This window comes from Argiope bruennichi, chromosome 3 (assembly GCF_947563725.1).
Source record: "Argiope bruennichi chromosome 3, qqArgBrue1.1, whole genome shotgun sequence".
NCBI classification, from domain to species: domain Eukaryota; kingdom Metazoa; phylum Arthropoda; class Arachnida; order Araneae; family Araneidae; genus Argiope; species Argiope bruennichi.
In genome coordinates, this window is record NC_079153.1 from 119995992 (window position 1) to 120010758 (window position 14767).

Below are 14767 nucleotides of genomic sequence, written 5' to 3' on the forward strand. Positions count from 1 at the left end.
TAAATAGAAGGTATCAACAAATTTCACCTTGCTAATAATATGATGCAAAATTACATAGTGAAGTTAAAAATAAACTGAAATGAAAACAATTCATGCTGGAACGTCAACAAAAAACTTAGTTTCTGTCTTAATAAATTAGACTAAAAATGATTCACAGTTTATTTATTATAAATCCCTCAGGGTAAGCTAATTTATATTTTCAAAAATGTGTCAGATAAAAAGAATACAAATTTGCATTTGAATTTATTTTAAAGGTGCATTTTTTTTGTAAATTTGAAACTAAAGACATAGGTGGATAAGATATTGACAGATGACTGGATGTTTTATCTTTCCGAAGGGGTTCTCATAACAGTAATAAATCAAAGCCTTAAATTAAGAAAAAAAAATAGTGAATACCTGCAAATAAGTATATTAACAGAAGACGTTGGATATCGCAATTCTCGTTATGAAATTGTTAAGCGAATATACAACTTTACCTCTTCAGTCGGCTTACAAAAAATGTTTCTAAGTTTGCACTAAGTTGCAATTAAAAGAGTTAAAATCAAATAGTTTTTTGTTTTTTTTTTTGCATTTAGTATAAAAACTATTAGTTTGAATGATAAAATTTGAATTAAAAAATTGTAAGTATTAAAAAATTATGAGCTGTCAAATGTTATGATAGCTTAGTTAAATCCTGAATAAATTTTTTAAAAGTATGGATGTAGAAATATTTTTTCATTGCCTTTAAACTTGGGTAAAATTTTTGGAATTCCATTTAAGTTCATATCTCATATAAGAGAATAACTGGTAGAAATTTCTAATCAATATTTGTTTTATTTATTTGAGACATGTATTTATTGAAAAGATTGGATTATTGCAAAATGTATGTAAGTGCTTTTCATTAAGTCAGAATTTGCAGACCAAAAAATATTCTATTAAAGAAATAATGTTTTGTGATTTTAAATTGTATAATAATAATTTTCAAGAATTTAAATTTATTCCTGATCAAATTAAACTACCATAGCATTTGGCAACTCATTTTATACAACAACTTTTTATTTAAACATGAAAAATCAATGTTTAGGCTTCCACCACCACTACCCTTCTCTTCCTATACAGTAACTTATTTAGATGGAAAATTAAAGCCCAATTTCGCAAGGCCAATTCATCAACTTAAACAAATAAAATTGCTAGGGTTCCTCCCCCCCCCCCGTTTCCCACAACTGGACTATTTGCATATTAGCTTTCTTTGTTTTATTTCAGTTTAATTTGCCCATTCTTCTAATCTTGTTTATTTACTTCTTCTCATCAACTTTCAGATATATTTTGCTTACTTTTCATTGTTTATACACTTATGATCAATTGTAATTATTGACTTCTTTCCTTTTATTGAATTTAAAGGTATTTATAAAATTGTGCATTTGCTTAAGTTATGCAAAATTTAAATGACACTTTTCATTCTGTTATTTCCTGTTCTATTTTGTTTATTGTACTTGTATCTTTTCTGCATTTAAAAATTTTGGAATGAATTTTATGCAATAAATTTTTTTTTACTTAGTATTATACCCTATTTTATGTTTATGAAAGTGAGGCACTTTAAGCTATAAAAAAGTAGGTAAATATTCTTGAAATAAGAATACAATTTTTTAATGATTTAAATTTTATTTACTCTGACTTCAAACCTATAAGCCAAAATAGATAGGAAAGTTTTGAAATTTTTGTCTGAATAAAGTAAGCTTAAATCTTAGTTAAAAAAAAAAAAAATACACAAATTTAATTTTTTTCTGTTAAAAATTATTTATTTATAATAAGAGGAAAGCTATTTTAAATCAATTTTCAAAATGGAAATACATGGCGTATTTTATTTCTAAAGATCTATTTTCAAATCTCCTGTAAGCAGTGAATATTTTTGTTTGATTTATAAGTTACCAAATCAAATAAATGTCTTATATTGATTAAAAAAACTGGTTATGGGTTCATTTGATAAGTATAACAATCAAGTTATTTATTTCAGTAATTATAAAAAAAGATATATAGTTAGAAGTTGTGTTTTTTTTATCATGTCAAATAATGGCATAGTGTAAAATAATGTTTGCTATATATTCTATTTAGTTTGAACAATATGTTATGAAAATTTTCTTATTATAAATAATTGACTGTGTTATCTATTTCAAGATTAAAATTTTATTTTATATATTAATTTATACTCAAAATCTTATTGAATAATTAAAATAAAATTTGTAGGGATGTGTTTATGGAAAAGCATTGGAAAAGTGTGATACATCGCTCTGTATGTGATTATTTTTTTGATGCTCAGAGAAAAGCTGCATCTCCTGATGATATTCAGCCAATCATTGCTACACCTCATCATTACTTAATTAGTATTTTCAGATGCAACATGTTTTTTGTTGCTGTTACAACTACAGAAGGTGAGTGATTAAATAATGGACTTTTTAAAGCTACCAGGTAGAATTAATGGTTGCATGAATTTAAAATTTGCTGTTTTATTATTTCTTTTACTGTAATTGGTCTGTAGTCTCTAAAGAGTAAACAATAGCTTTTCAAATAAATTTATATTGATATTTTTAGATCGTCAAAAAAAGTTACCATGTGAATATCCATAGATTTTTGTTACAAAATATGAATTTATGAAGATTTTAGCCATATTTATTTCATTAGTTCAAGTCTAAACAGTTATAATATATAAATTAAAAAAATCCACAATACATAAAATTTAAGCCTTTTAGGATCACATTAAAAATGTTCTGTTTAAAAAAAATCTGTATGTTGTATTCCAAGGTGATATATAAGTATTACTGATTGAAATTTGATTTACTTAACTTACTTCTTGTTGATGAATTTCATACTTCATCAATAACAAGCCGAGCTGATGAATGTTTCAATAATCTGTTTTTAAATAGTTTACTAGAACATATAGTGGAATCTTGCTTAAGGAATATAATTTGTTCCAGAATATTACTCATCATGCAAAATTCTAATAAAAGAAACAATTTTTCCAATATGAATCCATGGTAAGTGGGACAATGTATTACAGTCCAAAAATATTCAAATTTATAATTATGTAAATTATTATTTATAATGCATGCTTTTTCTACAAGAAAGTTGTCTAAAGACATTTGTCTTTGGCTATAATTCAAAATGTAGCAGAAATGTGACATAGCATTATTGTTAATTGAATTTGCAACACACATAGCTACTGCTTTGTTAAAGTTATGTTTCTCAACATTTGATGCAATAATTTCTATGCTTTTAACATCTCTCTTATTTCGGATGATATATCATTTATAGATTGTTATGCTGATTAGACTGTTATTTCCTCCTCTCCTGACCAGATCTGCTACACAGTTTTTTAGTGTGACATAGAATGCAATTCCGTAAGGTTTTGGTAGATCTGGCTATATTCTTCCACCAGCTCATTGATTCAATTTGTTCTATCAATTTGTAGCCTCATAATCTTGGTCAGAAACATAATATTGTCATTTAAGTTCCATAGACACTTGCTCAAATACCTCTGAGTTTCATTTGACTACACTATTTGGACAAAAGATTTTTTATGTAAATGTTTTTTTCAAATACACACTCAAAACAATTTATACAGATCAGTCCAGCTTGTGACTTCACATTTTCTTCCTCCCACTCATTTTGCAAAACTTCGCTCATTAAGCAAGTTACTTTTTTACATTTTGTTTTGGTGATTATATCAATCACTTGTTATGAAAGCTGCTAGCTAAGTGAGATTTGACTTTGAGACTTGACTCAATTTAATTATTTCTAACACATGCTCTTAAAAGTAGCAGACTCTTTGGTTCTCAGACCCTGCGTAAAGGGATAAAAATCCCTATTGCCTATAACATTCTCTGTAGATTTCCTTTTCTAAGTCTACACATATTAAAAAAATCTATATCAAGATCACCGAGTGGAAATATTTCTGGAACTTTATTGTTGTATTGCTATATAAATAGATGTCTTTTTATCATCTCTTTTCCCTTTTACAAATTATGACTCGTAGAAAAATAAAATGAAATTAATTTCGAAATTCTTCTTTTCAGCCACATAAGTGCTAAAATAGTGTGTGTGTATATATATATATATATATATAAACTCTTCTTTACTTCATTTCAGTATCTCCTCTATTTGTCATTGAATTTCTTCACAGAGTTGTTGAAACCTTTGAAGATTACTTTGGGGATTGCTCTGAATCTTTAATTAAAGAACATTATGTAGTAGTTTATGAGGTAGGAATTCCTAAATTAATTAATCGTTGTTAACCTCTAAATTATTTAATTTTCTCTGCTGTTTCAATAGATAAAATTATTCATTTTGTAAATATGTGATTATTTGGATTCAACATAATTTTTCTGTTTTAGCCTCTATGAATATCTTAATTTTAATTTGAAAGAGTTATAATAATTCATAGCAGATTTGATTATGAAGAAATCGATTGACTATTTTAATAATCATTATTAATATTTATTTTAAAAATTGTTAGCTGTTCTCCTTTTAAGAAAGATTATTTTCTTAATTTTGGAAAAAAATTTAAATGTTTGCCCTATTAGGTAGATAAACGATTTTTTTTAAAAATTGATGTAATGTTGTAAAATGTACATTCCATATATTTTCATTTGATTGTTTAAAGTTTTATTCTGATATAAATAAGATTTATCATTAAAACCTATAACATTGCAGCTTTTGGATGAGATGTTAGATAATGGATTCCCTCTTGCGACTGAATCCAATATTTTGAAAGAGATGATAAAGCCACCAAACATATTGCGTACAATAGCAAATACTGTAACTGGACGTTCCAAGTAAATATTTGTTCATCTGTGTTTTATCTTGATAATGCATTTACATAATCTAACAAGCATAATTTAAAGTATACTTTTCTGCTTTGATAGCATTTATTTCATCAAAATTAGTTAATAGCACTATATTAATAATATTAATATGATGGAGGAATAGCCATTTCTTAAAGTAGTTAGCTTTAAAAAGATTCAGTCATACTAATGAATTATGAAGAACTACATTGTATCATAACAAAAGAAAGTACTGATTTAAATTTTGCACCACAATAATGGCAGAGCATTCTAAATTATTTTGCTATGCTTACAAAGTGAAAAAATTAATTGACATCAAAAATTGATGAAATTGATTCAATTGTTGAAAATGACAATTGTGTCATTTATTTTGCAATATCTCAAAAATGAAGGGAGCATTACTGGCATTCATAAATTTTTATGCAATACAAAAATTAGCAAAATTGGGCCAGTGTTTAAGGCTGGAGATTTGCTATTTATTTTAAATTATCTAATTTTGGCAATTTGTTGCTTTTCTAAGGTTAATAGTTGTTAAAAATTTCAGTTATTATGTGTAATTAAACCTTAATGTCTTTCTTTGTAAGATATTTTCAAAATTCAAATTTGGATGAACATATACTGTACATAATGAACAGAATGGATGAGACTCCTAAAACTTATGACATTCTGTTCATTGTATTATGCATGTCCCTAAATATATGTCTATAATTTACACCAGTTATAACACAGGAAATAGTAGCAGTATTAAAAAATGGACATAGCTTAAAAAATTATCACCATTGCTTAGATTTGAAGTTATATTATTGATATGTGCTTTTATAATTTTATAGATAAAAAATATATTATTTTATGCTTTTAACTTTATTTTCACTGATCAAAAATGTTTAGTCAATTATATCCTCCCCTTTTATCACTGGCTCTCTGTTTTCCTTTAGTTAGAATATTTTTCCATCTTTTCTGTATTAATATTTCATTTTTCATTCAAAACTATTTATCTTTTGTAAATTTTTGAACTGTTATGATTATTTATTTCTCTATAAATGTGCAGTGTTTATTTCATTTCATTTTTATTATTTTTGTTTGTAAATTTTTAAATTATTTATTGTGTAATTTTTTTAAATGCTACACTTTTAAGATAGTTTTTATAAAACTTATCACTGTTTGTGCAATTTATTATTATTATTATTCATTATTATATTATTAAATTATTTATTGTGTAATTTTTTTAAATGCTACACTTTTAAGATAGTTTTTATAAAACTTATCACTGTTTGTGCAATTTATTATTATTATTATTTATTATTATATTATTAAATTATTTATTGTGTAATTTTTTTAAATGCTACACTTTTAAGATAGTTTTTATAAAACTTATCACTGTTTGTGCAATTTATTATTATTATTTATTATTATATTATTAAATTATTTATTGTGTAATTTTTTTAAATGCTACACTTTTAAGATAGTTTTTATAAAACTTATCACTGTTTGTGCAATTTATTATTATTATTATTTATTATTATATTATTAAATTATTTATTGTGTAATTTTTTTAAATGCTACACTTTTAAGATAGTTTTTATAAAACTTATCACTGTTTGTGCAATTTATGCATCGCTACTTTTTTCCAGTTATTTTTTTAATCAGTAAGACACTGTAACAGCTGCTATATTCATTACAATTTCATTTTAATCAAGTTGAATTTTGATTTTTAAAAAAGTAAGATGTGTAAACTCCTTATTATATGATTGAAAAACTGGATCTCTCTCTCTCTCTCTCTCTGTGTGAGAGAGAGATCATAATTAAACATACAAGTATGCATCATTATTAATTAATTTGTTCAATTCTTATTCTAGCTGTCCTTGTTTTTTTAAAAATTTTTTGCCTCTTCTCTGTTTACTTTTTAATTTGTGGCAAAAATAATTGATAAATTCAAAGAATTTTAGAACCTTACAATGTTAATATAAAATATGAATATTAAAAATAATAATTTTTCTATGGTTTAATTTCAAATGTTTATTTTTGAAGTGTGTTTTTTCCTTTTGTTCAAAACAGTAAATGTATTCTAATGTTTTTACACCATTGTAATTATTCTTAGAAAGGGATTTGTAGTGTATGAATTATGTCATCTTATTTTTCTGTCTAATTATTTAAAATATAAGTAGTAAAATTGACTGATATGAATTTTTAAAATTGATTAACAGAAATAATTTTTTCAGAAAGGGTTAACTTTAAGTAGGCATCATAATGCAGATATAAAACAATTATCATTTTAAGGATTTTATATTAATTTCTGAAAATTGTGTCTAAATATCTGCAATTTCCTGTTTGAAATTCAAGCATTTCCTGTCAGTTGGAGAAAAGGCTTCTTATATTGTAATAATATATTTTGGAGAAAATACAATATTTTAAATTTAAATTTATTTTACTATTATCATGCTGCTTTATAAAAATAGCTGTATTGTAAAAATAACTTCTCAAAACATTGTTGCAGAATTCATTATTACACAGTTAATCCCAAATGAAAAAGACAATTTTTGTCATTCTTAAGTATTTAAAAAAGCAAGTGTAGAATGGTAACGATTTTATTATTTTTATATCTTATTTGTATTCCTTGTGAATGTTTATTCAGTATGTATTTTATTGAAGCATATGATTTCCTTTCAGTATAAGTACTACATTACCAACAGGCCAGCTTTCTAGTATACCATGGCGGAGAACTGGTGTAAAATATGCAAATAATGAAGCTTACTTTGATATAATTGAAGAAATTGATGCCATTATGGATAACAGAGGGTCAGTGATATCTGCAGAAATACAAGGATGTGTAAGTAAATACACTTTACAACATCTACTGCTGTTTTTCTGCTTTAAAATATTAATATATTCACTGTCATTTTTAGTATTCATATATAGGCATCACATACAAAGTATAATAAATATTGTCATGAAAAGATGGAAGTTATTAGAATAACAAACCATTTCAAGTGGGACGATAGCAAATTTCATTAATGTCAAGACTTGAATCTTTGATTCAAATATAGTTCATCCATAAAATTAAAATCGTAACTTTCAAAGCACAGTTTTTGTCAAAATATTTATAAATTATAACTTTAAAAAAAATTAATTTTTTTATATGTATGTTTGAGTATGTTTTTATTTATGGAATTTTTTTTTTTTTTTTTTTTTTTTTTTTTGGCAAAATGTATTGCATTTATACTGTGTTTCAAACAATATTTTAAAAGTTGGTTATTTCAAAAATTACATTTGAAAAACAATATTCAAAAGGACAAAATCAACTTTCTATATTATTATTTATATCATGTTATTATATAAGTATAATAGAAAATATGTTTTTAAAACAAGAAAATATGCAAGTTATTTTTTTTAATTATGATGTGCTAACTGTATATTTTAAATCTGAAGAATCCCCTACAGTTCATATCTTTAAAAAAAAATGTATATAGGTTCAAATTTATATGCAATCTAGAGAAAAATACAAATTTTGATATTTCACATGATCTCTTTCTCTGTATATATATATAATATATATATATATATATATTTACAGTAAATCTGTATGTATTAAAAAGTGGAAAAAGAATGTAAAATGTGCAAAACAATATATTAATTGTGCATCAGAGTATGAAAGTATGGAGCACAAGTGGAATCATAGCATTTTCTGCAAGCAATATCAGACAAATTAAGTTAATAAAAATTATAAAAGATATTTAAGTGAAACTTTCACTTAATTTTCCCCATACAGTCTGCAAAAAATACTATAATTACACTTACGATCTACATTGATTTATATTCATTTTTTATAACATAAATTCCTATCTTTATTTTTTTTTTTTTCTTCAATAGATTGATTGTTGTATAAAATTGAGTGGAATGCCAGATCTCAGTTTGTCTTTCGTTAATCCAAGAATTTTTGATGATGTTAGTTTTCATCCATGTGTTCGATTTCGCCGTTGGGAAGTAAGTTTTAGTTTCTCTTTGAATAGTTTTATTTCCTAACTTTAGAAATTTTCATTCATTAATTTGTTGTACATATTTTATGTAATAAAATAACCAATGTCGTATTTCCACTAATTGTATGAAATTAAATTCCATTTTTATGCTAAGCTAATATCTTCTTCTTCTTCTTCTCTCATCCTTCCAGTCAGAGCGCATATTGTCTTTTGTACCTCCAGATGGTAACTTTAGGCTGATGTCATATCACATAGGATCTCAAAAGTAATTTTTTTCTGCATGATATTTTTATTGTGTCTGTCTCATTACTTGTAAATTATTATTATTATTGCCTCTTTTCCCCCTTTTTATAAAAGGATTGTAAATATTTAAAACACAGTTTTGAAATATTAAAATATATAGAAAACTGTACATAATCTTCCTTATTGAATAAAATAATATTTGATTTAGACTAATTTATCAGTACATTTAGATTATGATTATTAAATTTGATAATAGCTGAAATAGATTATTCTGTTGCTTATTTTATACCATCAGAGTAAGAAATTATTAGTTTTAAAATTAATTTCTTTCAAATTTGTAGTTTTAGTCTTTGAAGTTGTTCTTGTAAGTAGCTATATTTAATATTGTTGTATTAAAATTTTCTTCCATTTTAGCATGGTGGCCATGCCTTTCTATATCCGGCATGATTTATCATTTTCTGAAGTGAGTGGTGGTAAGCTAGAGATAACTGTAGGACCTCAAGTTACAATGGGAAAAGCTGTAAGTGGAATTCATATTTTTTTAAATGATCATCTTAAAATGTCATTATATTTTGATATTTGTGTATGAATCAAAAATTATGTAATTATAAATTGTCTGTACATTTTTAAATTTTATTTCTATACTTCAATATAAGTTTAATTTCTTGAATAAAAAAATTGACTGAAAGATCAATTCCCAAACCAGTTTTTATTATTACTGTTGCATTTAGAATTTTACTTAAATTAAAATAAAGGCATTTCATGTTTAATTCTTTAAAAAAATTTTAGAGAGAGACTGATGTTCCAATACAAGTTTAATACTTTTTAAAATTTAGAATTTTTGATTTTTAAAGTGTAATTATAGAATTTAAAAGATATACGTTACCAGTAAAAGATAATTTCAAATGAAACTTCAGATCGAAATTGTTGCAAATTACAAATTTTATAGTAAAAATTAATTAAACCTTTTAAGAACTTTTTTTTAAACTATAGCTTCAAATAATTGTTACTTTTCTTGAATTTATAAATTTCAAATAAAATGCTTTTACATGTGAAATTTAAATGCTCTAATGATAAATATATAATTTTTTGTATCAATATTTTTTTTAGCAAATTTGTTTTTAATTCTGTTTTATTACATAAGTTTTTAAAAAAAATTTACTACATGAGTTAAAAAAAAAAAAACATACCTCAAATTTAATCTATTGTAAATAAATTAGAAATTTCAGTATTTACTGGAGAGTAAGAAATGCATTTTAAAAAATCAAACATCAATTTATCTTTCTTTGTCAAAGATATTTCAAAATAAAAAAAGCTATGCACCAGAAATAAATTCGAAATTAATAAGAAAGAAAGAAATGGCCAATTATTTTTCACCATATTGAAGATATGATTTATATTTCATATATATGTGTGTGTGTGTGTGTCAATAAACATAAATGGTATCAGTAAATATAAATTAAATCCTAGTTAATTTTGTAATTTTGCCTTAATTCAGCCTATATTAACTTCATTCTAAAATATTCTCTTATTCCCTGTTTCTCTAATCCAATTCCACCTCTTTTTATTTAATTAAGGCTGTACAAGATCTAAAATTGCTGGTATCAACATGTTCCCACACTCTGAGTGAAGGGATAAAAATCTGTCAATCTAAACAAATTCTTTTAAAATATACCTATTTTCCCCTTACCTAAATCGACACATTTAAAGAAATCCCTATCAGGATCTCACAGTATATACATCATCAGTTGTGCTGTTGATTGATATACCTTGTCACTTCTTGCTTGAACATAAATTATGCCTCCTAGGATGGAATAAAGCAAAGTTTAAAATTTAAAAGTGTCTTCTGCTTCTTCTGTCACAAAACTGCTCCAAAAAATATATGTTATATATATATATTGAGAGAGAGAGAGAGAGAAAAGAACTTCAATAATTATAATAAATGAATAAATGATTCACAAAAGCACAATTTGCTTTATTTGTTTCTTTTTAAAATGATTTAATTTTTATTAGAGATTTCATATTTATAGATTTTTGAATCATTATACATTTTCAGTGATGTCATATAAATTATTTGTTTTGGCATTTAATGAAATAAATTCTTGTTATGATTCATAGAATCATAATTTTTTCAAAATGTTAGTAAGAAAAGTCCAGAGAATTTATTTTTAATAAAAATAATAGAAAATAATAATTATTTTCTAACATTGAAGTTTACTTTTGTTTTCCTTTATGTTATTTTATGATAGTCTGAAAATTACTGAATTAAGATTATTTACTTTTTTATTGCATCTTTGTTATTAGAAACATTAGGTAAATTTATTATCCTTGAATATTTGCAGCTAGAAAATGTGATTGTGGAAATTCCAATGCCTAAATCAGTATTAAATATGACTTTAAGACCTAGTCAAGGCAAATACACTTTTGATCCTGTAAGTAAAATAATGATTTGGGAAGTAGGACGAATTGAATCTCTTCGAAGGCCAAACATAAAAGGATCTGTAAGTAATTAATTCATATCTTAACATCACATAATTGAACTTTAGATTCTCTCATTAACTTCATGGATCTTTATAATGATAAGAATAAAAGCAATGATTAATTTTGCTATTTAAACTTCATTAAAAACTTCTATAATTAATTGTTAAAAAGAATTTTCTAGCTCTATTATTTGTTATTTAATAATGTTTCTTATTTCAAAAACTGAGAATTTTTATATATATGTAAATTATGAAATTTTGGATATTTTTACTAATACATAATTAGAATTTCAAAAACTTATCCATAATAAAATGTTGAGAAAAAAAATTATTATTACTTTGGAGAAGAATTAATATTTATCTCACTATTGAATTTGAATGCCATTTCAAACTTCATCTAAATCGAAATATATTATTGTTAATATGATGCAGGAATCTGTCAATGTCTAATGACTTTTGAATGTTAGAAAACGTGGAATGTAATTTATCTTATAATGTTAAAAAGCAGCTGAAGGATATGCTCAGAAAAAATAATTTGTAAATCTTCCTATATATATATATATATATATATATATATATAGTGAAAGAGAAATTTCTATTTAAAATAAATTATAAAAAATTTATAGGAAAAGCTGGTAAAGTTTTTATATGTTATGTGATTTGAAAAGACATCTAAAACATTTTTAAAAATTATATAAAACCATCAGTATTCTTTTGAAATATATATATTTCCAATATTTATTTTTTTCATTTATAGTATTAAATAACCTTATTTTAATTTTTACATATATTTTTTTTATTTTTAGATTGCTTTGCAAAGTGGAACCGGAACTCCAGAAAGTAATCCTACTTTAACTGTGAGTAACTTATAATATGATTTTCTATTCTCAGTATCATTTACAACTTGAAAACAAATTTCACAAACAAATTTGAAAATGTGTAATGCGATAAGAAAATGTACAAATATTTATGAATTACTGCTTTGGAACATAAAAAAATGCTAATTTGATGATTAATATATTTCTGATTACTTTTCTTTACAATAATCACAGTGAATTTGAATATTATGATAATATTATCATTATGAATAAATTGTTGCTGTTACTTGTGCAAATCTCATGGTTTCTATTTTCTCTCATTTCTAGGTGAAATTTACTATTAATCAATTAGCAATATCAGGTTTGAAAGTGAATCGTTTGGATATGTATGGAGAGGTAAGATATGATTTGTATAAATTGAAATGATATTCTTCTTTTCTTTTTTTTTTGTATCATTTTATTCTTAGTAATATAACATAAAATTTATGACTGATACTTAAACAGGAAGTGTAGACAATTAATCTTAGATCTTAAAAAAAAATAAGCCTTTTTAAGATTCTTTAGAACGAAAAAAAAAAAAAAATAGAAACAAGCATTAACATAATATTTATAGTCATAACTCTAAATTCAGTGAATTGCATTATCTAAATAAATCACCAATAATTGATGAATAGTTTTCCCCAACATTAAAACTAAATTATTTTAAATGTGTTTTTTTAAAACAATTTCTCTTACAGAATCTTGTTAAAAAGTTTTCATTACATGTTTTAAATTATTCAATTATCCCACATTTAGAAGTATTAAAAAGAAAAACTATACCACTTCTTCAATATTTCAATTCCTTCAACAACAACAAAAAAAGATTTAGTGAACAAATCTAGAATATAAAAAAAGCATGTTAATTTTATTAAATATATAAATAAAAATTTGTTTCTTTTTTTGAAATTTGACCAAAGTTTCTGACCTATTGAACAAGTACTTAGTTTTATATTTATTCAATTTCCTTTGCTAAAAGAAATTTCTTTCTCCATAAAAATATCAAGAAATTGGATTCCAATTTTCTTAATGTCTTTGGCAGCTATTTTTTACCATTTGCCCCTCCCTAAAAATTTTTTTAAAAAAATGCTTTACAACACATTTGGAAATGTCTTTGTAAGACATTAATGCATATTCCCTAATAAAGTTGTTATCCTTCTCCCTCCCTTCCACCATCATAAAAATTAAGGACCTTGACAAGGCCATGAAAGCCACAAGTACTCAGAATTTATTTTTTAAGAGTTTGTTCTTCACATTTTTTTTTTTTTACTATGCATTTTAGAAGCTTTTGGATTGGTCAACTGAACCAAAATTTATTACAGAACTATAGTTTAGAAAATTTCATTTATCCGAGGGTTCCTCCCCCCCCCCCATTTATCTGTTATACAAGCATGTGAATGTGCAGACCAACAGAAAGTAAACTTGGATGGATTTATATTTTAGATGTTAAAATTGTGTACTAAATTTTACTGATGCAGCTCTCTGTATTTTAAAGTTATTGTGTTATCTTGCACTTAAAAAAAAAAAAATCTTTATGTAAATTGATTTTACTGGCATAAAATTTGTTTTAGAATATTTTGGCAAACATAATGCCATAATATTGAATCAGTGTGAGCAGTTGAGTATTCACTTTGAAAATCTACGATGAATTAAATAACATTTTCCAGCACACTGTTTAAAATTTTGCATAAAAATACTTAAGAATTCATTAACGATGATTTATTAAATGATGTTGAAACAAATTTTCAAACAAGTAATCATGCGTAGAAAACAACGGCAAATTGAAGTTACTGTTAAAAATTGAATATTTACTTTTCAAGAGATTTAACTCTACATTTAATTTTACTAAAATATACTATGTAACTGATCTATTTTTTAGGCAATTAGACTAGTACTGCAGTATATACAATCTTCAATATTTTAAAATAAAAGCATAATAGTGGAACAATTTTTTTTGATTTGTTAAACTGTCTTAATAAGAAACATTGCATGTCACTAAAAAAAATTAATATTTCAGATTCTTTAACATTAAATTGCAATTTCTTATAGTCACATAATATTATTAATTTCTCATAGACTTATATTTTTTAAATAGTGTAATTATACATTTCACATTAAAGACAAATTTATAATATAATTTTAAATTTTTCAGAAATATAAGCCTTTTAAAGGAGTGAAATATGTTACAAAAGCTGGAAGATTTCAAGTAAGAACTTAAAGAAAATAAAATGTTTTTATGTCATCTTTGAAACTTTCATATATTCTTGGAGTTGTACATTATGTAAGCAAATTTAAAATTTATTGAAATCATGTAAATAATGAAAAAATATTTTTATTGAGATGTATGAATTTGTTTTGTAATGGAATATGCCAAGATCAAATGTATTAAACTTTTTATT

The 14767-nt window shown here is 24.1% G+C and overlaps 1 protein-coding gene across 1 annotated transcript; it reads left to right on the forward strand.

The window, feature by feature from the left end:
• Nucleotides 1-57: 57 nt before the first annotated feature.
• LOC129963729 (AP-3 complex subunit mu-1-like) lies at nt 58-14743 on the forward strand. Its single transcript, XM_056078255.1, has 12 exons — nt 58-181; nt 2224-2408; nt 4123-4235; nt 4687-4808; nt 7485-7644; nt 8685-8798; nt 8983-9056; nt 9449-9554; nt 11377-11535; nt 12321-12371; nt 12660-12728; nt 14521-14743. The coding sequence occupies exons 1-12, from the start codon at nt 147-149 to the stop codon at nt 14584-14586; spliced, it is 1254 nt and encodes a 417-aa protein (XP_055934230.1). The 5' UTR covers nt 58-146; the 3' UTR covers nt 14587-14743.
• Nucleotides 14744-14767: the final 24 nt, after the last annotated feature.

Coding starts and splice junctions, on each gene's coding strand:
- LOC129963729 (XM_056078255.1), top strand. CDS start 147: ATGATTCACAGTTTATTTATTATAAATCCCTCAGG. Junction 11,536..12,320: donor GGCCAAACATAAAAGGATCT/GTAAGTAATTAA, acceptor TTTTATTTTTAG/ATTGCTTTGCAAAGTGGAAC. Junction 12,729..14,520: donor GTTTGGATATGTATGGAGAG/GTAAGATATGAT, acceptor TAAATTTTTCAG/AAATATAAGCCTTTTAAAGG.